Here is a 24,317-nt window from a genome sequence, read left to right as displayed (position 1 = left end):
TTTCATCCCATGCCTCTACTACCTTATTCAACTATGGCTTCAGCTACTGAAGTCTGATGATCCAGAAGAGATTTTCCAAGAACCCTTCATAGCATTCCCTGTCTGAGTCAGATGTCCTTCCTCTGCCCCGATGGTCACCTCTACAAAGCCCTAGCAGACCCTGTCCCTGCCCACTGGGTCCCCTAATGCCCAGCATAGTACCTATAGCAGAATGAATAAGTGAATAAGCAGAGGTATTTCCAACAAATTACATACAGCTAATTTTTTCTACAAGGATTTATGTGAACCGCTTGAGAACAGCCTAATCATCTTGAGTGCGGGTTGCTGGCTTGAGAATGGGATCATAGACATGACCCCATGGTTGCTGGCTTGAGCCCAAGGTCGCTGGCTTGAGCAAGGGATCACTTGTTCTGCTGTAGCCTCCTGGTCAAGGCACATATGAGAAAGCAATCACTGAACAACTAAGCAGCTGCAACGAAGGACTGATGCTTCTCATCTCTCTCCCTTCTTGTCTGTCTGTCCTTATTGTCCTTCTCTCTGTCTCCGTCACACAAAGAAAAGAATTTATATGAAAATTTCCTTTGTAAACATTCATTTTCCTTAGAAACTCATATTTTCATTTGCCCACCATGACTCTCCTGTTCGTTTCTCTTCCTTGGCACGTAATAGAACTTCATTATTCCTAAGCTCTTCAGAAGCAGGGCCATGCCACTCACCTGAGCACCACACCCCCCCACTGACACGGCAGCAGGTCAAAGAAATGTGTTAAATAAATTGGTTATCCATTCCTATTATTTTTATTAATAACTTGAAAACACCTCAGAAAGAGTCTGCCCAAAAGAACTTTGAACAATAAAAAATAAAATATAACAGAGCAGACCATTGTTCCACGTTCTTTTACATAACACAAACATAACAGAATTTAAAACTTCATACTGCACTATTACTCTGCCTTTTTTGTGTGCCCTCTGAAATTTGCTGCATGTGTCTGTTTGCCAACTTTCTGTGGCTCTGCCTACAGCTTCCCTCATGCCTTTGACAAGGTCTAAACTGTTACTTGCCACTTATTGTTATAATCTTTATATCAGGAAAGTGATTTCCCTGATCTTGCATTGTAGTCTTATGTTCTCCCTTTCTCTCTTCTTTTTTTTGTGTGTGACAGAGACAGAGAGAGACAGAGAGAGGGACAGATAGGGACAGATAGGAAGGGAAAGATAAGAAGCATCAATACTTCATTGTGACACCTTAGTTTCTCATTTGATTGCTTTCTCATATGTGCCTTGACTGGGGGGCTACAGCAGACCAGGTGACCCCCTGCTCAAACCAGATGAACCCATGCTGAAGCTGGCAACCTCGGGGTTTTGAACCTGGGTCCTCTGCATCCCAGTTAAACGCCCTATCCACTGCGCCACCGTCTGGTCAGGCTCTTTTTCTCTCTTCTGTTCTTTTTCTGCTTTCCAAACATTTTATTTTTACTATTTGGTTCATTCATTCACTAACCCCATTCATTCCTAATTCTCTGGCAACCTTGTATATTTTTTACTACAAACACTAAATTTTACTGCTCTTCCTCAGTCCCTGGCAGATGCCAATGTACTTTTCTGTACGAGATGAGCCTAGTGAATGATTTCTTCAGGATTTCCAAGCAATTTCCTTACTTAGACAAATTTTCAGGTAATTATGAAGTAATCACATCTCTAATCATTCATTTCCAATGCATTGTATGCTAAAAAGAATTTAACCTCACATTCAGCTACCATCTTTTGGATACCAGAATCATAGAAATATAATGTATCTGGTGTAGGCCCAGCTCCTCACCCTCACTGCTTCCTTTGTGCAGAAGCCTAAAATACAAAAAATAAAAATAAATAAATAAAATAAAATAAATAAATCACCAACCTGATGATTTTCTATGAAAGAAACTGTCCACACTCTCCATCTAGCCTACTCCAGGATACTGGACCACCCACACAATTGAAATGTTTAAGCTAAAAACAAATGAAAATGTAATGACAAGAACAGATTCACTTCTTCTGAAACTCAAAATCCTGTTGTTGTTGTTGTTGTTGTTATTAAAAGAACTCTGAGGAATACAGTCGGATATCTTTTAATATCTTCTGCTGGTATTTGTTAATATTTACATCTGATGTGGATAGTTTGTGAAAGTACAGTGGTGTTAGAGAAACTTGTTCACTAAATAATAATAATAAATAGAAGACTTCTGGACCTTATCCTTGATTGAACTTATTGGGATGACATTGGTTCACAAAACTGTACAGATTTCAAGTGTACAACTCGGAATAACACCAGCTGCCCACTGCACTGTGTGCCCATCACCCCAAGCAGTCTTTCTTTCTGCATTTTCCCTCCTTTGCCCACCTCCACCTCCACCCACCACCCTTTCCCTCACCACATTGTTGTCTGTGCCTATGTGTTATGCCTATGGTTTTTTTTTTTTTTGCTAATCTTCATCTCTTTCACCCAGCCCCCTCATCCACCACACCTCTGACAGCTGTCAGTCTGTTCCATATGTCCATGCTTCTGTTTCTATTTGTTCATCAGTTCATTCTGTTCATTAGAGTCTACATATAAGTGAGATCACTGGGTATTTTTCTTTCTCTGACTGGCTTATTTCACTTAGCACAATATTCTCCAGGTTCATCCATGCTGTCTCAACAGGTAAGATTTCCTTCTTTTTATTGGCCAAGTAGTATTCCATTGTGTATATATACTACAGCTTTTTTATCTACTCATCTACTAACAGGCAATTGGGCTGTTTCCAGATCTTGACTATTGTAAATAATGCTGCAATGAACACAAAGGTGCATTTATTCTTTCAAATTAGTGTTTTGGGATTCTTAAGATATATTCCCAGAAGTAAGACTGCTGGGTCAAAAGGCAGATCCATTTTTAATTTTTTTGAGGAATCTCCATACTGTTTTCCACAGTGGCTACATCAGTCTGCATTCCCACCAACAGTGCACAAGGGTTCCTTTTACCCCATATTCTTATCATTATTTGTTGATTTATTGATGATAGCCATTCTGAAAAGTGTAAAGTGATATCTCATTGTGGTTTTAATTTGCATCTCTCTGATGATTAGTGATGTTGAGCATTTTTTTATGTTTATTGGCCATCTGTATGTCCTCTTTGAAGAAGTGTCTAGTCAAGTCCTTGAAAGAAAAGACGGAAAGACAAGGAGGGAGAGAGAGAGAGAGATGTGTTGTTTGACTTATTTATGCATTCAGTTGTTGATTCTCATATGCATCCTTACAGGGGTCAAACCTACTGGTATACCTAGTGGTATACTGGGATGATGCTCTAACCAATTTAGCTAACTGGTCAGGGTTCCTTTGCCCATTTTTAATTGGTTTGTCTTTTTGGTGTTGAGTTTTATAAGTTCTTTATACATTTAACCACTTATCAGATGTACTGGCAAATGAATATGTTCTCCTATCTAGTAGGTTGCCTTTTCATTTGTTGATGGTTTCCTTTATTGTGCAAAAGCTTTCTAGTTTGTTATAGTCCCATTTGTTTACCTTTTCTTTTGTTTCCCTTGCCTGAGTAAATATATTGGCAAAAATATTTTTACAAAAGATGCCTGAGATTTTGCTGTCTTAATTTTTTTCTAGGATTTTTATAATTTCATGACTCACATTTAAATCTTTGATCCATTTTGAGATTATTCTTGTGAATGGTGTAAATTGGTAGTCTAGTTTCATTTTTTTGCATGTACCTGTTCAATTTTCCCAACACCATTTATTGAATAGACTGTCTTTGCTTCACTGTATAATCTTGCCTCCTTTGTCAAATATTAATTTGCCATAAAGGTATAGATTCATTTCTGGGCTCTGTTCTGTTCCATTGATCTGTATGCCTGTTCTTATGCCAGTAGCAGACTGTTTTGATTACAATGGTATTGTAGTACAGCTTGATATCAGGAAGTGTGATACCTCCCACTTTGTTCTGCATTTTCAAGATTGCAGAGGCTATTTGAGTTCTTTTTTGGTTCCATATAAATTTTGGGGATATTTGTTCTAGATTCATGAAATATGCTATTGGTATTTTAATCAAAATTGCATTGAGTCTATAGATTGCTTTGGGACATTTTAATGTTAATTTTTCCTACTCAAGAGCACAGTATATGCTTCTGCTTATTTGTATCTTCCTCAATTTCTTCAATATATTATAATTTTTGAACTACAGGTCTTTTATCTCCTGGGTTAAATTTATTCCTGGGTACTTTATATTATTTTTTGTTGCAATAGTAAGTGGAATTGTTTCCTTAATTCCTCTTTATTTTTTTTTAGAGAGAGAGAAAGAGAGAAGCATCAACTTGTTGCTCTACTTTTTGTGTATCCCTTGATTGCTTCTCATCTGTGCCTTGACTGGGGATCAAACCAGCGACCTTGGGTTTCAAACTGGAAATGTCAGCATGCCAGGTTGACATTCTATCCACTTTGTCACCACTGGCTAGATAATTTCTCTTTCTAATAGCTCATTACTGGTGTATAAAAAGGCCACTGAATATTCTGAATATTAATTTTGTATCCAGCTGCTATCTTGTAGTTTTTTGGTGGGATCTTTAGAGGTTTTTTTTTTGTATTTTTCTGAAGTTGGAATTGGAGAGGCAGTCAGACTCCCGCATGCGCCTGACCGGGATCCACCCAGCATGCCCACCAGGGGGCGACGCTCTGCCCATCTGGGGCGTTGCTCTGCTGTGACCACAGCCATTCTAGCGCCTGAGGCAGAGGCCATGGAGCCATCCTCAGCGCCAGGGCCAACCCTGCTACAGTGGAGCCTCCACAGTGGGACGGGAAGAGAGAGACAGAGAGGAAGGAGAGGGGGAGGGGTGGAGAAGCAGAAGGGCATTTTTTCTGTGTGCCCTGGCTGGGAATCAAACCCAGGACTCCTGCACGCCAGGCCGACGCTCCACCACTGAGCCAACCGGCCAGGGCCTTTAGAGGTTTTTATGTACAGTATCATGTCATCAGCAAATAATGAGTTTTACTTCTTCCTTTCCAATTTGGATGTCTTTTCTTTTTCTTATCTGATTGTTAGGTCTAGGACTTCCAGAACTATGTTGAATAAGGGTAGTGAAAGCAGACATCCCTGTCTTGTTCCTGATCTTAAGGGAAACACCTTTAGTTTTAGCCCATTGAATATGACGTAGGCTGTCGGTTTGTCATAGATGATTTTTATTATATTGAGGTATGTTTTCTCTATTCCCACTTTGCTGAGAGTTTTTATCATAAGTGGTGCTGGATTTTATCAAATCTTTTTCTGTATCTATTGATATGATCGTGTGATTTTTATCCTTCCTTTTATGTTATGTGTCACATTTATTGATTTGAAAATATTGTACCAACCTTACATCCCTGGAATAAATCCCACTTGATTATGCTGTATGATCTTTTTAATGTGTTGCTGGATCTGGTTTTTTGCTAATATTTTGTTGAGGATTTTTGCATCTGTGTTCAGCAGAAATATTGGCGAAAATTTTCTTTGTAGTATCTTTATATGGTTTTACATGCCTTGTACAATGAGCTTGGAAGTCTTCTCACCTCTTGGATTTTTTGGAATAGTTTAAGAAGAATAAGTGTTAATTCTATGAATGTTTGAGTTCTCTGATTACTGCTTCAATTCCATTTGTTGTAATAGGTCTATTTAGATTTTCTGATTCTTCCATATTCAGTTTTGGAAGATCATATGTTTCTAGAAATTTATTCATTTTGTCCAATTTGTTGGCATTTAGTTATTTATACTGTTTTCTTACAATCATTTTTTTTTCTGTGATGTCAGTTATTACTCCTCTTTTATTTCTAATTTTATTTATTTGGGTTTCTCTTGATGAATCTGGTTTAAGGTTCATCAATCTTGTTTATCTGTTTAAAGAATCCACTCTTGCCTGACCTGTGGTGGCGCAGTGGATAAAGCCTTGACCTGGAATGCTGAGGTCGCTGGTTCGAAACCCTGGGCTTGCTTGGTCACGGCACATATGGGAAACAACTACTATGAGTTGATGCTTCCTGTTTCTCCTCCTCTTTCTCTGTCTCTTTCTGCCCTCTATCTAAAAAAAAAAAAAAAAAAAGAATCCACTCTTGGTTTCATTGATCTTTTGTTTGTTTTCTTTTTTAGTTTCTATGTCATTTATTTCTGCTCTGACCTGTATTATTTCCCCCTTTATACTTACTCTGGGGTTTGTTTTGTTCTTTTTTCAGTTCTTTCAGGTGTAGGGTTAGATTGTTTATTTGAGATTTTTCTGGCTTCTTGAAGTAGTCTCATAATACTATGAACTTCCCTCTCAGGACTCCTCTTGCTATGCCCCATAGATTTTGAATTATTGTATACTCATTTTCATTTGTTTCCAGGTAATTTTTATTTCTTCCTTGATCTTCTTGTTAACTCATTCATTGATTGTTTAATAACATGTTATTTAGCCTCCATTTGTTTGAATATTTTTCATTTTTTTATCGTAGTTGATTTCTATTTTCATACCATTGTGGTCAGAGAAAATGACTTTAATCTTCTTGAACTGTTAAGAGTTACTTGATGCCCTAATATGTGGTCTGTCTTTGAGAATGTTGCATGTTGACTTTTTTGTTTGGTGACTCTAATATTGCCGAAGATGGGGTGTTAAAATCCATTACTATGACTGTATTGCTGTTAATCTCTCCCTTAATGTCCACCAAGATCTTCTTTATATATTTAGGTGCTCCTTTGTTGGGGATACACACACACACACACACACATACATACAAGGGTTATATCCTCTTTTTTGCGGTCAGGAAGTAAATTTCCCTCTTTTTATTTTTTTAATTTTTTTTTTTTTTTTTGGTATTTTTCTGAAGCTGGAAACAGGGAGAGACAGTCAGACAGACTCCCGCATGTGCCTGACCGGGATCTACCCGGCACACCCAACAGGGGGCGATGCTCTGCCCACCAGGGGGCAATGCTCTGCCCCTCCGGGGCGTCACTCCGTTGCGACCAGAGCCACTCCAGCTCCTGGGGCAGAGGCCAAGGAGCCATCCCCAGCGCCCGGGCCATCTTTGCTCCAATGGAGCCTTGCTGCGGGAGGGGAAGAGAGAGACAGAGAGGAAGGAGAGGGGGAGGGGTGGAGAAGCAGATGGGCGCTTCTCCTGTGTGCCCTGGCCGGGAATCTAACCTGGGACTTCTGCACGGCAGGCCGATGCTCTACCACTGAGCCAACTGGCCAGGGCCATATATCCTCTTTTTGAATTGATCTTTTTAGTATTATGCAGTGACTTTCTTTGTTTCTTTTTATGGCTTTTGCTTTTACAACTATTTTGTCAGATATAAGTATTGCTATCCCAGCTTTTTTTTCATGTCCATTTGCATAGAGTAATTTTTTCCACATTTTCATTTTCTGTCTGTATGTATCTTTTATTCTGAGGTGAGTCTCTTGTAGACAGCATATATATGGGTCATATTTTCTTATCTATTTAGCCATCCTATGTCTTTTGATTGGGGCATTTAATCCATTTATATATAAAGTTATTATTGATATGTGCTATTATTGCCATTTTATTCATTATAGCTATAATACTCTCTTGATTTAATTTTTCCTTTCTTCTTAAAGCAGGCCTTTAACATTTCATGCAATACTGGTTTGTTGGGAACAAACTCCTTTAGCTTTTTCTTTGTCTGGTATGCTCTTTATTTCATCTTTAGTTTTAAATGATAACTTTGCTGGGTAGAGAAGTCTTGGTTGTAGATCCTTGCTTTGCATCACTTTGAATATTTCCTGCCTGTCCCTAGGCCCAGAAGGCTTTGAGGTCATATGAATCAGCAATGGGAGAATGAAGATACTTTAAGATTTTGAGTCCAAATTTCTTGTTTTGATTACTAAAAATATTCTGCCATTAGGAGTGAGGAAAAGCTTCTAATCTTTGGTTTGAAACTCTCATGAATTCTGAACATAGGCCAAAGTCTACCTTCACTTTGGGGATAAGAGATTTCCTTACTTAGACAAATTATGAGTAATTTGGGTAATTATGAGGTACCCAGATCTCTAATAAATTATTTCCAATGTGCTGTATGCTAAAAAGAATTTAACATTCAGTTGTCATCCTTCAGATACCAAATTAAATGGAAGGTACTTAATAGTCACCCAAATTGAAGAGCAAACAAATACATGATATCATAATGCCACTCTTCCCCACACCTTCAGTATCTCCAACACCAGATGCATAGAAATATAATATATAATGTCTATGAATTGATTGAGTCAGCCTTTCTCACTGAGTTTCGACTGAGCCTCAGAATCTTGCTTATCCTGCCCTTGCAGGGAGTTAATGTAATTCAACTAGACATTGACACTTAAGATGCAATTGTTTTTCATGCTTACACTATGATAATAATTATACGTATGGGATCTCTTTATTGAGTATTTTTCCCCCTTCTTTTCCAAGTAAGAGGAGTGGAGATAGAGAGACAGACTCCCACATGCACCCCAACTGGGATCCACCCGGCAACTCCTGTCTGGGGCCAACGCTCTGCCTATCTGAGGCCATGCTCTCAACCAAGATATTTTTTGAGTCTGAGGCAGAGGCTCCATGGAACCATCCTCAGCACCTGGGATCAATGCACTAAAATCAATCATGGCTGAGGGAGGGGAAGAGAGATAGAGAGATAGAGGAGGAGAGAGGAAGAAAGGGATAGGGGAGGGGTGGAGAAGTAGATGATGGCTTCTCCTGTGCGCCCTGACCAGGAGTCAAACTAGAGACATCCACATGCTGGGCCGACGCTCTACCATTGAGCAACTCAGCCAGGGCTCTTTATTGGCTTTTAACAATAGTAAAATATGTCTTCAGTGAGTAACAAATGCTGGAGGCAATACTTTCAAATATAGAAAAACCCTTGCTGACTTTTCTGTCTTCACCTTGTTTGTTCCAGGAATAGTGTGGAGGGATCTGCAAGTGAATTCAGTATTCACTCAGTCTGCTTCCTGACCACACTATCCTAAGGCTACATGCCAGCTTGCATGTTTTTTCACTCTCAAAGCTCTTCCTAGGCGGAGCTGCCATTTAACTCATTTCTGGCTTTCACTCATAAACAAATGTTCTCATTAGTATGGAGTAAATGACTAAACAGGAGAAATAGTGAGGACACTCCTTGGGGTGAGAGGAAGAGAAACAAAGCAGGTCAGTGGTGGTGGCTAACGCAGGGAGGACCATGGCCTGAGCCTGGACACTGATATTTGCTCACGGTCTGCAGAAGGAGACAGTGACCATCGACGGCCTTCCATGAAGGCTTCTCATGATTCTAGAGTATTTTGTTTTCATGGAGAAATCTGCCTATCTGGTTTCTCCAGTTACAGTTGACTGATCAAAGCAATCTTTCTCCCTGTTATTAAATAATAGGCATTAATTCGCCTCCAAAATTCATTTAAAATATACCTAACACAGGGGAAATAATTGGCAAATATTTACTGAATGAATGAACAAGTAAATAAATGATTGGTGAGCAGAAGGAAAAAGGAGAGAATAAACTCACAAGGCTGGAGTTACTGGTCCAGCTGCCTCCATGGCCTCTTCCACATTCACCTGGAACCCTGTACCCGTGTCACTGTGCCTATGAGAGCTTCAGTGGGAAAAGATTACAAAACACAGCCTCTTTGGCTTCTGGCACTAAAACCAGTGCAAAGTTTTGTTTTGAAAACCTCTAATGAATGGACACATCAGCCACAGAATGATAATTTTAACAGGAAGCTGGGCCACAAAAGGCAAGCAAGACAGAGTCCTGAAAGCTGGAAAAAAGCTTCACAGGCTAAGAACCTGTTAGGACTCACTGAGGACAGGGCCTACATCTCAAACTAGGAAATGTGTTCCCAAAATGAATAGAGCTGTGAGGTGGTCACAGTGACCCAGCTCTGACGAACTCCTCAGGCAGCATCCTAGGTTAGTCTGCCTCCACCTGCAGCAGAATTGCTATTCCAAAGTTTTCCCAGAAAATTTACGTTTTCTTTCAAGTTTTGAAAGAACTCTTCCCTCTCCCTATTACAGGCCTGCCCAGCTTGAAACCGGGCCAAGTGGGTTATAAACACTGTGAAAATACACAGGTCCAGGAGGTGGCTGGGGGGACAGAGGCCTGGGCCACTTTGTTGTTTCTTGTTTCAAGAGACACTAGGCAGAGTTGTCTGGGAGTGAGCTGGTAGCCACTGCCCCCGCCCCCTCCTCCATTCCTCCCTCTCTGCCGTCCAGTGAGCCCCTGGCCAGGTAAACACCCAGAGAAGAGTACTTACTCCCAGTAATTTATGAATGAGACACTTGTGCGGATGCATGTGGTCCCAGGTGTTGGGAAAGAGCCTCTACCACCACAGAGAAACACCCGGAAAAGCGGTGAAACAGCCAGTAGCTCTGCCCTTCCCTCCTCGGCCCTCCCTTGTGGCCTGCCAGCCTTGAAGTCCTGTTGCTTGTGCTCCTGCCCCATCTGCCCCAGTGGTCTCCTCCTTCACCACACTCTACTGTCCCACTCTGACTCATCACTTCTCACTTGGCACGTTCCAGAGTCTTCTAGCCAGTCTCTGGCCACCAGGCTCACATACTTCCCAGCCATTTACTGCAGGCGGTCAGACTGCCCTTCCCCAAACACCCAACTGCTTCCTGGTTCAAGTCTCTCCAAGGCTTCCCACCTCTCACAGCCCAACAAAATCTCAGTTCTGACTCCCTAGACAGCTCCTCCCTGATCTCCCTGAGATTCCCCATTTTTTCTCTCAAACTTCAGGTGCTCTGAGTTCCAGGAACACTAACACACTCTCATGCAGTGAGCTGCCTCAGACGTAGCTCAAGTGTGACTTCCTTGAGAAGCCCTCCATGGCAGCCCACTGTAGGTGCCTGCCTCTCTGTGCATCCATCAGATCTTGTACATACGTCTGACAGCACTTGTCCTCGCTGTGGCTGTCTGTCTTCACATCTTTCTCCCAGAGGCAGAAGTAGTGTCAACTGTCCCTCTACCCTTACTGAAACCAGGTGAGTGCCTGGCACCACTGCCCAGCAGATGTTTACTGTAAATATTACTCTGGATGACAAAACCACCTACTCTCCTGTGCCTTTTAACTGGGCTCCATTTTACTCTATGATTTAGTATGTGAGCCATTAAAACTTTTCAAAAGAAAGCAGGATATAAAAAGAAACTTGGTGCCCTGTCTGGGTGGTTCAGTGAATAAGGCATTATCCTGGTGCACCGAGGTTGCGGGTTCCATCCTGGTCAGGGCACATACGAAAAGCAATCAATGAGTATAGAACTAAATGGAACAAATAAGTGGAACAGCAAGTTGTTGCTTCTCGCCTGACCAGGTGGTGGCGCAGTGGATAGTCGGACTGGGATGCGGAGGAGACCCTGAGGTTTGAGACCCTGAGGTCGCCAGCTTGAGCACGGACTCATCTAGTTTGAACACAGCTCACCAGCTTGGACGCAAGGTCGCTAGCTCGAGCAAGGGGTTACTTGGTCTGCTGAAGGCTCGCGGTCAAGGCACATATGAGAAAGCAATCAATGAACAACTAAGGTGTCGCAAGGAAAAACTAATGATTGATGCTTCTCATCTCTCTCCGTTCCTGTCTGTCTGTCCCTATCTATCCCTCTCTCTGACGTTCTCTCTGTCTCTGAAAAAAAAAAAAGTTTTTGCTTCTCTCTCTTTTCCTTCTCTTCCTCTCTCTCAAATCAATAGAAAAAAAATTAAAAACTTGGTAAAGCAGTTAAGCAATAACTTAGTTGTAAAATGAGAGGAAAACTGCTTGGAAGTAGGTGAAAATCTTAGTCAACTGAACCACAATTTGTACCTGCACCTCTGGCAGCCCCTCTCAGGGCAATGAGCCTGGTTCTCTTCTTTTCATTTCTTATATTTTTATTTACATTTCTACTAATATCTTATTGGCACTTATTTGTGAATGGCATAGTTAGTTTAAAAAAACAACAAAGTTTGTTGAACTGTTCTGTGTGTGTCTTGTGTGTACACATTGAACATTATTTAGATTTCATGAGGACAGGGAGAAAATGAAACATTTTGAAAAGTCTTTTTCTGTTGGAAATTTGCTAAGAAGACCAACTATTTGGTCTATCAAAGGATACCTATATCTGAAATAGAAAGGAGGCATTTCATAGCCTCAGCTTTGCTCACAAAAGACTGTAAAAATTACCAGTGAATTTGCAATAAAGGAACATCAAGAAAGAGAATAAATTTTCTTAAAAGACAAAAAACATGCCCTGGCCGGTTGGCTCAGTGGTAGAGCGTTGGCCTGGCATGCAGAAATCCCGGGTTCGATTCCTGGCCAGGGCACACAGGAGAAGCGCCCATCTGCTTCTCCACCCCTCCCCCTCTCCTTCCTCTCTGTCTCTCTCTTCCCCTCCCGCAGCCAAGGCTCCATTGGAGCAAAGATTGCCCGGGCGCTGGGGATGGCTCCTTGGCTTCTGCCCCAGGCGCTAGAGTAGCTCTGGTCGCAACAGAGTGACACCCCGGAGGGGCAGAGCATCGCCCCCTGGTGGGCAGAGCATCGCCCCCTGGTGGGTGTGCCGGGTGGATCCCGGTCGGGCGCATGCGAGAGTCTGTCTGACTGTCTCTCCCCATTTCCAGCTTCAGAAAAATACAAAAAAAAAAAAAAAAAAGACAAAAAACATGACAAAAAGAAATATTAATAATTAAGACTTCCATGCTACATAGCCAGGACCTGTTGAAATAGTAATCATTTAATTCTTACAATGCAGTGAGGTAGGCAATATGATTTGTCCTTTTCAGAGATGGGAAAACTGAAGCATGGAGCTCACACAACCAGCAAGTGGCAGAGCAAGGTTGTGAGCAAGTGTAGTGAGGTTTCAGCCTCCAGGGCCTTAACCACTCTGCAAAACTGCTGCTGCTCTGAACGCCTGGAAGGGATGGGTATCATTCAACAACACTAGTTTCTTATGCGGACCTAGAGTGCCACAGTCCCTGCTCTCAGGAAACTACCCGGGCAGGCAAGGAGAGAGCAAGACACAGCACATCTGTCCTCCCATCTGTGCATTCACAAGACACATGGGAACCACAGAGAGGGACATGTGTGAGAGAGCCCGGCAAAGATGCAGGTACTCCGTGCCTTTGGTTAAGAAACAAAGGGGCTCAGAGTGTAAGCTTCACCTCCATTGCACCAGTTGGGGAAGCTCATGGCCAAATGATATCAACTGTTTAAAAAAATGAGGAAATGAGCCTGACCAGGCGGTGGCGCAGTGGATAGAGCGTTGGACTGGGATGCAGAGGACCCAGGTTCGAGACCCCGAGGTTGCCAGCTTGAGCGCGGGCTCATCTGGTTTGAGCAAAGCTCACCAGCTTGGACTCAAAGTCGCTGGCTCGAGCAAGGGGTTACTCAGTCTGTTGAAGGCCCACAGTCAAGGCACATATGAGAAAGCAATCAATGAACAACTAAAGTGTCGCAATGAAAAACTAATGATTAATGCTTCTCATCTCTCTCTGTACCTGTCTGTCCCTATGTATCCCTCTCTCTGTCTCTGTAAAATAAATAAATAAATAAATAAAATTTTAAAAAATTGAGGAAATGGAAACTCGAACACTGAGGTAGTCATAAATGTTCCAAGTGAAGACAAGAGGCTTAAACACAATGTCAGAAGAAAAAGGTAAGAAGAGTTGATTTGAGCAGTGCTGTTTGCGTAATGCAGAAGAAAAGAATTTGTTTTAATTCACAGAAACCAACTGTAATCATGTCAAAAAGCCATTTGCCAGAAATTTGCAATGCATGAATTTAGTCATTTACACACGAGTTCACCCCATTAAGGACTGGAGCTTGCAGTTTACCCTATAATCTAAGGGTTAGCAGAGAGCCTGCTCTATTATCAATGGGGCTCAGTTCCTAATATCTCAGGAAGACTCCACAATTATTTTAGGAGGGGAGGAATGCTAATTATGTTTGGTTTGGTTGATACATTTCTGGCATCATAGACCACTTCTGGTTTTGGGGTGTGTTCCATCCCCCAGTCCTGGGTCAGGGCATGTTGGCCCTGGCAGGTGAATGTGGCTTCTGACTGAATGGCAGAAATAATCATGGGCTCTATCCAGCTCAGCTGCACTTCAATGTTTGTTGAATGCATAAATGAATAAGTACTGAACAGACAGCATTTTATTTTTTCCATATCAGATGGAAAATTTTACACATTCTCCATATATGCAAAATATTGCATAATAATGTTACATTTGGAATTACCTGTTTAACTAACTGAGGCTCAGGCAGGTTTTCTAAAGAAAAATTCATTGGTTGATTTTATCTGTTCCTGCATGTGCCCTGACCAGGGATTGAATTGGCAACCTCTGCGCTTCCAGATGATGCTCTAACCAAACAAGCTATCCAACCAGGGCTGAGTTTTTAGGCTGGTTTAACTACACCTCTGAGAGACTAGACGGCTCCAGCTAATGTTTGTATTATGTATAGAAGTAATTACTCAAGTGAGGGAAAAGAAGTGTCAAGAGAATTTTCAAATTCTAGTGATGTAGTTGAAGAAAACAGCAGAAGGACGTTATACAGCACTCAGAAGTGTCTGTGAGTGAAGTATGGAAAGCTGCCAATTTGGTGTGATTTGTTTAGCTCTTTCCCACGTTTAGTCAAGCAACACAGATGCTACAACAGTAAACGATGAGCAGTGACGCTGCCTTTGCTTTGTTGAGATCATCCTCACCCAGCCCAGCCCTGGTGTGGAACTCAGAGTGGAGCAGAGGAAGCAGAAGGCCTATGATCACACACACTGGATTGCAGCACTGAACTTGGGCATCCACAACCCGACACTCGCAGCTCCTGAGGTCTGTGCTTTAGAAATGCTACCAACCTTTGCCTTTATATATCATTGCCATTAGGATCTCTCTTTCAGGCTTCCAAAACTAACATTACTAATCTGCCTTATTTTATTTTATTTTTTGACAGAGACAGAGAGAGTCAGAGAAAGGGACAGCCAGAGACAGACAGACAGAAAGGGAGAGAAATGAGAAGCATCCATTCTTCGTTGTGGCACCTTAGTTGTTCAGTGATTGCTTTCTCATATGTGCCTTGACAGGGGGTGGAGGGCCTACAGCAGAGCAAGTGACCTCTTGTTTGAGTCAGCGACCTTAGGCTGAATCTGGTGAGCCTTGTTCAAACCAGATGAGCAAGTGCTCAAACCGGTGACCTCGAGGTCTTGAACCTGGGTCCTCTGCGTCCCAGTTTGAGGTTCTATTCACTGCACCACCGCCTGGTCAGGCAATATGCCTTATTTGAATTCGGCTTTATTATTGAAGGTAAAGTAATTCTGCAAGTTTCCTTGATATTAGAATATCATATTACTTTGTAAGAATTTCATTTGAAAGCACTTGACTATAAGGTGACTTCTCTTTAAAGATTAGTTTTCTGGGGAGGAGAAGAAACATGCTCACTGTCACAATCTCTGCACACAGGTGTTTGAATCTCAGTCATTTTTGCTTTGCTTTGCTTATCCCCCATTCTTCATAGCCCCCCCTTTTTAATTCAGAGAGAGGAGGGGAGGTAGAGAGAGACAGACTCCTGCATAAGCCCAGACCAGGATCCACTTGGCAAACGCACTAGGAGCTGATGCTCTGCCCATTTGGGCACCTACTCCATTGCTCAGCAACTGAGCTCTTCTTAGCTCCTGAGGCCATGGAGCCATTCTCAGCATCCGGGGCCAATATGTTCCTATCAAGCATGCAGGGAATGAGAGAGAGAGAGAGAGAGAGAGAGAGAGAGAGAGAGAGAGAGAGAGAGAGAGACGAGAGGAGTAGGGGTAGAGAAACACATGATCGCTTCCCCTGTGTACCCTGACCGGGAATTGAACATGGGACATCCACATGCCAGGCCGATGCTCTACCACTGAGCCAACCAACCAGAGTGGGCCTTCAAAGGTCTTACCTAGCCTTTTTATTTGGTTAAGAAGGGGTCGAATGGGCACTGCCCACTCCATTTCCTAAACAGTAAGTTTCATCCTAGCAAGTCTTGTTCACTGTCCTTAGTACTTAGCATTGAATCTGGCACATGGTGTTGCTTAGCAAATATTTGTGGACTAAATACATAAGCCACAAAGACAAGAGGCTTGAATCTAGGCCCATCCTCCTTCCATTCCCTTTTAGGCCATCATTTTCTGTTTCTAATAGAGTAACACTCCATCCAATATCCTGGGACCTTCTTTATATGCAAAACAGTGGGAGAAGACCCAAGTCACCTCTCCAACAAGAAAGAGCTGTGATGAAAGTAACTGGGAGGGAGAAACGAGAGCTGTCAAGCAAACTCAGACCTGTGTGTAAAATTAAGTCCCAGAGTAAACCAAGTTATGTTGGCAGATTAGAAGCATGACAGAGGGCTGGGCTGGGGCTGAGATGCTGAGAAATAACATACAACAGACCACCTTTGCCAGTGCCCCGTCTTATAGATGAGCAATCTGCTGCCCGAACTTAGAGCTAACAAGTTGGAAAAGGCCAGTCGTAAAACCGGGGCATCCTGACATCCCATCCAAATCCCTTTCCATTGCCCCTATCTGTGACAGCCACAGAGGGGTCCAGTCATGTCCAGTAAGTCCAGGAAAAGCCTTTAGACTGCATCTCTGTGGTGCAAATAGCAGGTTTTAACTGTCAGGGCTAAGATTAAGAAGCAGAGTCTGTGTTCCTTAACCTTAAACTGTGTAGTAGTATCAAAGCCTGTTGATGCTCTCGGTGCCCTTGGCTTGAACCTGCTTAGTCATCTCTTGATTACACCCTCTCTTGAGCCACACCTGCTAACAGAATGTGAGCACGGCCAGGACTTTCTGACCCCTTAGTGTGGGCCTGCACTGTGCCAAGCACTTGACTTGCGTCAACATCTCCTTTAAACCCCACAACAACCTGCGGATGGACTACCATCACACCCACCTTTCCATGTGGAAATGGAGGCTTCATGAGATTAAATGACATGCTCTCAGTCCACAGGTTCTAAGTGGTAAACAGAGGGCTTGATCTCAGACAGAATCCCCAGGGAGTTCATCCTTTCAGCCACAGGCCGTTCTGCCTGCCTTCTGAAACTGGCTCCTCTGGATTCAGCTGTCCTCTCCCCATCGCCACAGTTCCGGTCTTGGCATTTCACACCTACCCTACTGCCCCGCCTCTTTGGTAGTGTTTTTCTCTTTCCATCCATTCTTCTCATTTTCCAAAACTATGACTCTTCCATGTCACTGAGGGGTTCTTCTCACATCAACTAATTCTCTGCAGACACCAATGAGGTCTCTGACAATTCAATTCAGTTCCGATGCTAGCTACCTGGGTGGGCATCAGATCCCATAGATAAGGGCTCACTCCTACAAGATTGCCCCCACTTCAGATGCCAGTGGCCAGTCCTGGGCCGCCTGTACTTTTGCCCAATCTGCTATCAAACCTCCACAGTTCCATAGTTCGCTAGAATGATTCACGAAACTCAGGACAGTGCTTTAGTTACTATTACTGCTATATTATAAAGCAGTGGTCTTCAACCTTTTTTGGGCCATGGACCGGTTTAATGTCAGAAAATATTTCCACGGACCAGCCTTTAGTGTGGGACGGATAAATGTATCACGTGATCGAGACAAGTGTCAAGAGTGAGTCTTAGACGGATGTAACAGAGGGAATCTGGTCATTTTTAAAAAATAAAATGTCGTTCAGACTTAAATATAAATAAAACAAAAATAATGTAAGTTATTTATTCTTTCTCTGTGGACCAGTACCAAATAGCCCACGGACCGGTACTGGTGTGCGGCCCGGGGGTTGGGGATCACTGTTATAAAGGCTACAACTTAGGAGCAGCCAAATGGAAGACATGCATAATGCAAGGTCTGCAGGGGGTAAGGAGGGTATGTGGGTTTTCCATAACCTCTCTGGCACACTGCCTCCAAGCGTCTCTATGTGTTCATTAACCCAGCAGCTTTCTAAACCCCATCACTTAGGGGTTTTTAATGGAAGGTTCATTAAATAAGGCACAATCGATTCAATCACTGGCCTTTGGTGACTAGCTCAATCTCTGGTCCCTCTCCCATCCCAGGAGGTTGAAAGAAGGCTGGAAGTTCCAACCCTCTAATCATGGCTTGGGTTTTCTGGCCACCAGCTTTCATTTTGAAGCTATCTAGGGTCCTTAGCCATCAGTTAACTTATTAGCATATATAAGACACTCTCGAGAACTGGGGACAAAGATCCAATATTTCTTTTTTATTATACCAGAGTCACACTCCACTCAGAAACCTCCAATGGCTTCCCTGACAACAGAGGAGAGCCCAAACTTTCCAAAGTGGCCTGTAAACTCTACACAACCTCACCTCCTACGGTTCCTGCCACTAGCCATGGTCCAGGCTGGTCCACCTTGCAGACTCTTGCCTCTGCACCTTTGCCCCATCCTCCTTCCCTTTAACTGAATTAAAACATTTCTTAGGACACCATTTGTTTAGAGATGTGAGGAACTTCAAAGATGAGCTGGTTCAAATCTTTTATTTTACAGATGAAGAACTAGTGACTGAGAGAGGTGATGTCATAACCCCAGATTATAGATTATTATCCTCAAAAGGCAGAGAGATAATAATCTATAATTTGATTTCTGAATTTCCTCTGACAAGTTCCAGGGATGACAAGCTTCAATTTAATAAACTCACAGAAATTTTCAGAAGCACAAACCAAAAGGCAAAATAAAAGATCAATTTGATTATACTAAAGGAAGAATTTCTGTTCAATTAAAGATACTATAGACAAAGTTAATAGACATGACATAATCAGAAGATATTTTCCAAGTTTAAAATTGATCACAGATCAATACTTAGAACTTCTGAAAGTCAAGAAAAATAAAGCAAACCCAATTTTACAAAAAGAGCAAAGAATGTGAATATGAAAGTAGGAAAGAGGAAATGCAAAAGAGTCAACAAGCATATCAAAGTCACTATTTATTAGAAAAAATATAAGATCAAACAACGGTGTTATTTCACACTACTGGAAAGCTGGATAATTCCGCAGGGAAAGGGAAGGATACGAGATTCACATGTGGTGGGGGAACAGATGGTAAAATCTGTGTAGATCTCCGCAGAGCACAATGCACAGTGTATGTACGTGTGTGGTAGACAGAGTGACAGGGACAAATCGTACAACCAGATTAGGACAAAAGTAAGAAGCAGAATAAGCTGAGTAACAGGATGAGTTACATAATTTATAAATACAATCACCTCAAATAATAACAAAAGTTCTGCAAGGACACGTAGAAACAAAATATAAATAGCTAACACATTCAAGTGGGTATCCTGAGTGAGTTAAAGACAAGAGGCCACGGTCCACACCCCAGCTTTTGGGGCAATTTGTTAAGGCTAAGGCTGCAGTCTTTTGGACAGAAAGTGGGCTCAGGGGCCAGGGCCTCTGAAGCAGGGGCAGCTGGAGAGGAGGCCGCCCTTCTCTGCTGAAGCTACCTTCCTCATAGCCCATCCTCCTCGATGGTGGAAATCTCACCTCCAGAGATGAATTGCTTTGGCATTGTGCTTTGGGGAAAGGGATTTCATAAGTCTGTTCAATGAGTAAACATTAAGGACAGTTTGGACAATGGAACTTAGAAAAGATGGTGGAGGGGGTGGAGGAGGGAAGTAGACTGTGCCAAGCTGTCAGAATCAGATAAATCGATAGCTGCAAAACCCAAACCTTCCCTTCTTCTCAACTATTTTTTTTGGCAGAGGACATGGCGCGAACCTTTACTGAGCACTTACTATACAAGCCAGCAGGGCACTAGGGAGTTTCACATTACCACATGTCCTGTTCACAAAATCCTACAGTGGGTGGGGCTTCTCCCACCTGTTCTATAGTTAGGGGACATGAGATCAGTGACCCGGCCACGCACACACTGTGAGTGCATCTGTGTTGTCTTCCTACACGCTTGGGAACACCAGTCCTTCCACTGTGACAGCTACACCAACTGGCAGCTTTGACACCCTCCCTCTGGAGTTTTCTGCCTCGCCATGTGTCCGGGAGGTCTCCAGTCTCACGCCGGGACCTCCAGGGCTATCAGAACTGCTCCAGAAGCTCTCACTGGGATGCAGTAGGGCTAGAAAATCTACACCTTCTCAGAGACTTGTGCTGGAGGGAACTCCTGGGGTTTAGCTAGGTTCTAGTAACTTCCTCTTTGCTTCCCACACTCCTGAGTTCTTATTTGTGGCTCCTCTAAGTCCAGTTTTTAGAGAACTGGAGATTGCCCCTCCACAACTGTTTTCCACTCTGATCTGAACCTCCAGCTTCCTGAGACTGAAGATGTGGTGGGCAGGTGGGGAAACTTTACAGCAAAACATTAATAAATGTCCTGAGAATAGTATAAACAAAATAACAGTGAAAAATCTCTGCAAAACAAGAATACAGCAGAGTTTTACCATATGCTAAAGCATTACAATTACAAGATTTTATGCCAGTCAAATTATGCTTGTCAAACCCCAGAGTTACACAAGGTCTTGAAGAGCTGTTATAAGGAAGATGGCTTCCAACCAGCCTTACTATTGGAACCCCTCAGTCTCTTTACACCCTGCCAACTAAGGAAGTAGCCTATTCCCACCCCCCCACCCCCAAGCCCTAGTCTAATCACTTGGAGTAAAATATAAAGAAAAAGGCCCTGGCCAGGAAGCTCAGTTGGTTAGAGCATTGTCCCTATACACCAAGGTTGTGGGTTTGATCCATGGTCAGGGTGTATATGAGAATCAACCAATGAATGCATAAATAAGTGGAACAACAGGCCGTGGCTAGTTGGCTCAATGGTAGACCATCAGCCCGGGGTGTGGATGTCCCAGGTTCGATTCCAAGTTAGGACACACAGGAGAAGCGACCATTTCTTTCTCCACCCCTCCCCCTTCTCTCTCTCTTTCTCTCTCTCTCTCTCTCTCTCTCTCCCTCCCCTCCCCTCCCCTCCCCTCCCCTCCCCTCCCCTCCCCTCCCACAGCCATGGCTCAATTGCCTCGAGCGAGTTGGCTTGGGCTCTGAGGATGCCTCCATAGCCTTCGCCTCAGGTGCTAAAAAATGGCTCCAGTTTCAATGGAGCAACTGATCCAGATGGGCAGAGCATTGTCCCCCTGGTGGAATTGCCAGATGGATCCTGGTCGAGCGAGCGCACGCAGGTGTGTCTCTCTGCCTCTCATCCTCTCACTAAAATTAAAAAAAAAAAAAAGTGGAACAACAAATTGAAGTTTCTTTCTCTCACTCTCCCTTCTCTCCCTGCCTGTCAAATTAATAATAAAAAAAATTTAAAAGAAAATAATGTTATCCAACAAAAGTATTCTACAGACTCCTGACTGTGATGGACTGTAACTTGCAGATTACCCCAGCCTCACCCAGAGTCCTGTCATAAATACCTAAACACCTGGTGATAAACTCTATGAGCTCAATTTGACTTAAAGAGGAAAACAGTATTATCAGCGAAAACTATGGATTCCACCCTGCCTCTTTTTTTCTTCACCAAAAGGAGTTTACATTAACTGTGGAGAAAAGGGTGTTACAAAAATAAAAGTTTACAATGCCATGGTTTACATATGAAATCAAAATAAACTTATGCAAGGTTTATTCTACCCCTCTGGAGAAGAAATGGAGAAGTAGGCTCATAACAATTCAAAATAAATATGTATTCTGCCATTATGATGTTGCCAAGATCAGGCAGTTTGAGCTGTGCAGGTACCAACGCTGAGCCCACAGAGAGCTCTTGAGACCCACAATTCTTCGGTGGAGTCCAGAGGCTGGGGAGCCTCCACATACTCTGGGGTTTAGGGAACTCTTCGAAATGCTGCTGCTTTGAGCATTCCTGATAATCTTAAAACCTCCATCAGAATAGAGAGGAGCTCTCTGACCTTCTCTCGTCTCTCTAAAATGAGTCTTCTTGTTGAAGGGGAAAAAAAATACTACATTCTTATCACCTTTTCCTGTCCTTTCTCCAAAGTTCCAAAAAAAAAAAAAAAAAAAAGAGCATTGTGCATTGCTGACCTCTGTTCTCTTCTCATACAAAGGATATTATATTGTCAGGCCTTTGTATCCCAGACTGGACCACACCTCTCCTTCCCTCCCTCCCACATGCTTGGACTTCCCAGATTTTCCTGGACCCTTGCTCTGTTCTTTCTCTTCCTAAACTCCTAAAATGTCTCGTCCCCAGTTTCTCCACAGAATTCCTTTCCTCTAGGATTTTACACAGGGTTAAACTTGGGTAGTGGTGGTTTGCTTAAAGAAACAAGCTGTATATATGTTTTGGTAATATTTATTACTCTGTAACCCCTCTTCTTTTTCCCTCCCCTCCCCTCTCCCCTCTTTTTGTTTTTTTCCTTTTTTCTTTCTTTCTTTTGTTTCTTTTTCTTTCTTTCAGAAAGAGAGAGGTGAGAAACATCAACTCCTAGTTGCTTCTCTTTAGTTGTTCATTGCTTCTCATATGTGCCTTGGGGGGGGCAGGGCTCAACTTGAGACAGTGACCGCTTGCTCAAGTTAGTGACCTGGGGTTTCAAACTGCCCAGGTGGATGGTCTATCCATTGTGCCATCTCTGTCAGGGCTTTTCTAAAATTTAGTCCAACAAATAAGGCATACCCTTTAGCAGAGAACTTGGGAGCTTGGACTTAAACTCTTGCACGTGTTTTAACAGGCCCTTGTTTCATAAATTGGACTCTTCCTAAATCTCTGCTGACAAACTAATTTTATTGAAATCCTTTGAAACCCCTGTGTTTTTAGCATTTCAGTCCTCTCTGGAAGCTTCTTTATTTATTTAGTTTTAACATTTACACAGCAGTGTGTGGTAATAGGAACTAACATTTATAGAAGTTCTATGCACTATGTACCAGGCAACCCTTTGAGGTAGATACAGATCTTATCCCCCATTTTATAGAGGCTGGAACTGACGCACAGAGAGAATAAATAATTTACACTCATAAAGCAGCTGAGCAGAGAATCTAATCCAAGGCTGTGAACTCGAAGTTAAGCTCTAGGGTCCAAGGCAAATACACACTCACAGCATCTCCCTCTTCTGGGGCTAGTGCTCCGAATAATGTATCAATCTCTCTGACCCTGAGTTTCCCTTTCAATATAATTGATAATCGATTCTTCTATAGCTGGAGCAGTAAATGAGAGAGATGCACGACGGGTCTACTTGGGTCCCTGGCACTGGTCAGTGGCCAATCTCCCACCCACCCAGCTGAACCCACTCAAAGGCAGGGCTGGGTCCTGCTCCTCTCCATAACCCAATCTCATGGTGGGGACCCAACTTTTGTACGTTTCAGACGCATCATCCACCAGACTTCTGCGTCCGCATCTACCTGGCACACTGGCCAGTCTCTCGCTCTCTCCCCATATAGCTCCCGGGTCCTCAGCTTGCCACCTCATGCCATGCCATCGGCTCCTCCTCCACCCCGGCTTCTCTCTTGGTCCGTGCCTCCCGAGCCTCCGCGCTAGCTGCGGGCTTACCATGGCATCGTAGCCCAGGGCGTTCATGAAGTGCGCCACCTCAGCTCCCTTGTACACCGTGAACCAGATGGTGCCCTGGTACTGGTCGCCAGCGTCCAGCAGCAGCACGTGGGGCTCCGCGCTTCGGATCTGCTGCACTTTGGTGTAGAGTCTGGCCACGCCGCCCACGCAGCGGCTGGCGTTCACGCACTTGCTTGAGTCCTCGCTGGTCTGCTCCAGCCGGCTGTGTACGTCGTTGGTGTGCAGGATGGTGAGTTTCCAGGCACCGGCCGCCGGCCACAGCAGCGTGGCCAGCGTGAGGAGCCGCGCCAGTGCCCGTGCGCCTAGGGGACACATGGCTGCGGTGCGTGGAGCGGGCGCGAGAGCAGGCAGGCCAGGGGAGCGCCGGGCAAGCTGCGGTGAGTGCCGGGCGTGTGCGGACGAGCTCAGGAGTTGGGCGCCTTGATGAGCGGGGCGGGATCGGGGCGGGACCGGGCGGGCCCTCTTTCAGCCCCGGGGCCAGCCCCGGTGGCCAGCCTCCTAGTCACCCGATCCGACCCTGGCAGCCCGGGAGCCCGGGGTGGCGCTGGCGGCTGGCACCCGCTGCTGCGGCAACAGTGAGGAGGTTGTTCCCGGCGAGGAGCGAGCACCGGCCACGATCCCGGCCTGACCCGAGAGCCTGGGCGCTCGCAGTCCTACTGCGGGTGGAGTCGGAGGGTCCACCCTGCGTCTACGTCTTCTCTGATTCTCGACCCTTTTGAGGCACGAATTTTCCTAAAGAGAAATTTCACGTGTTGTGTTGGACTTGGGGTTGTGCGAGCTCGTCACTGGAAAGAGCGAAAGTAGGTGAAGAAAGAAGGTGGAAAGAAGGATGAGCGACCTGGGGGAGGAGGGTGAGAGGAGTCAAGAGTGAGCGAG

The 24,317-nt window shown here is 43.8% G+C and overlaps 1 protein-coding gene across 1 annotated transcript in view; it reads right to left on the bottom strand.

Annotated features, from left to right (window-relative positions):
- The window catches only part of NT5E (5'-nucleotidase ecto), a 62,180-nt gene extending 38,298 nt beyond the window's left edge, over nucleotides 1-23,882 (bottom strand). Inside the window, exon 1 of the mRNA XM_066254219.1 lies at nucleotides 23,421-23,882. Within this exon, the coding sequence (XP_066110316.1) occupies nucleotides 23,421-23,756 (336 nt within the window). The 5' untranslated portion in view covers nucleotides 23,757-23,882. The remainder of the gene's footprint in view (nucleotides 1-23,420) is intronic.
- Nucleotides 23,883-24,317: the final 435 nt, after the last annotated feature.

The sequence above is a fragment of the Saccopteryx bilineata genome, chromosome 1 (assembly GCF_036850765.1).
Source record: "Saccopteryx bilineata isolate mSacBil1 chromosome 1, mSacBil1_pri_phased_curated, whole genome shotgun sequence".
Classification (NCBI taxonomy): domain Eukaryota; kingdom Metazoa; phylum Chordata; class Mammalia; order Chiroptera; family Emballonuridae; genus Saccopteryx; species Saccopteryx bilineata.
This window is presented reverse-complemented; position numbering and strand designations above follow the sequence as displayed.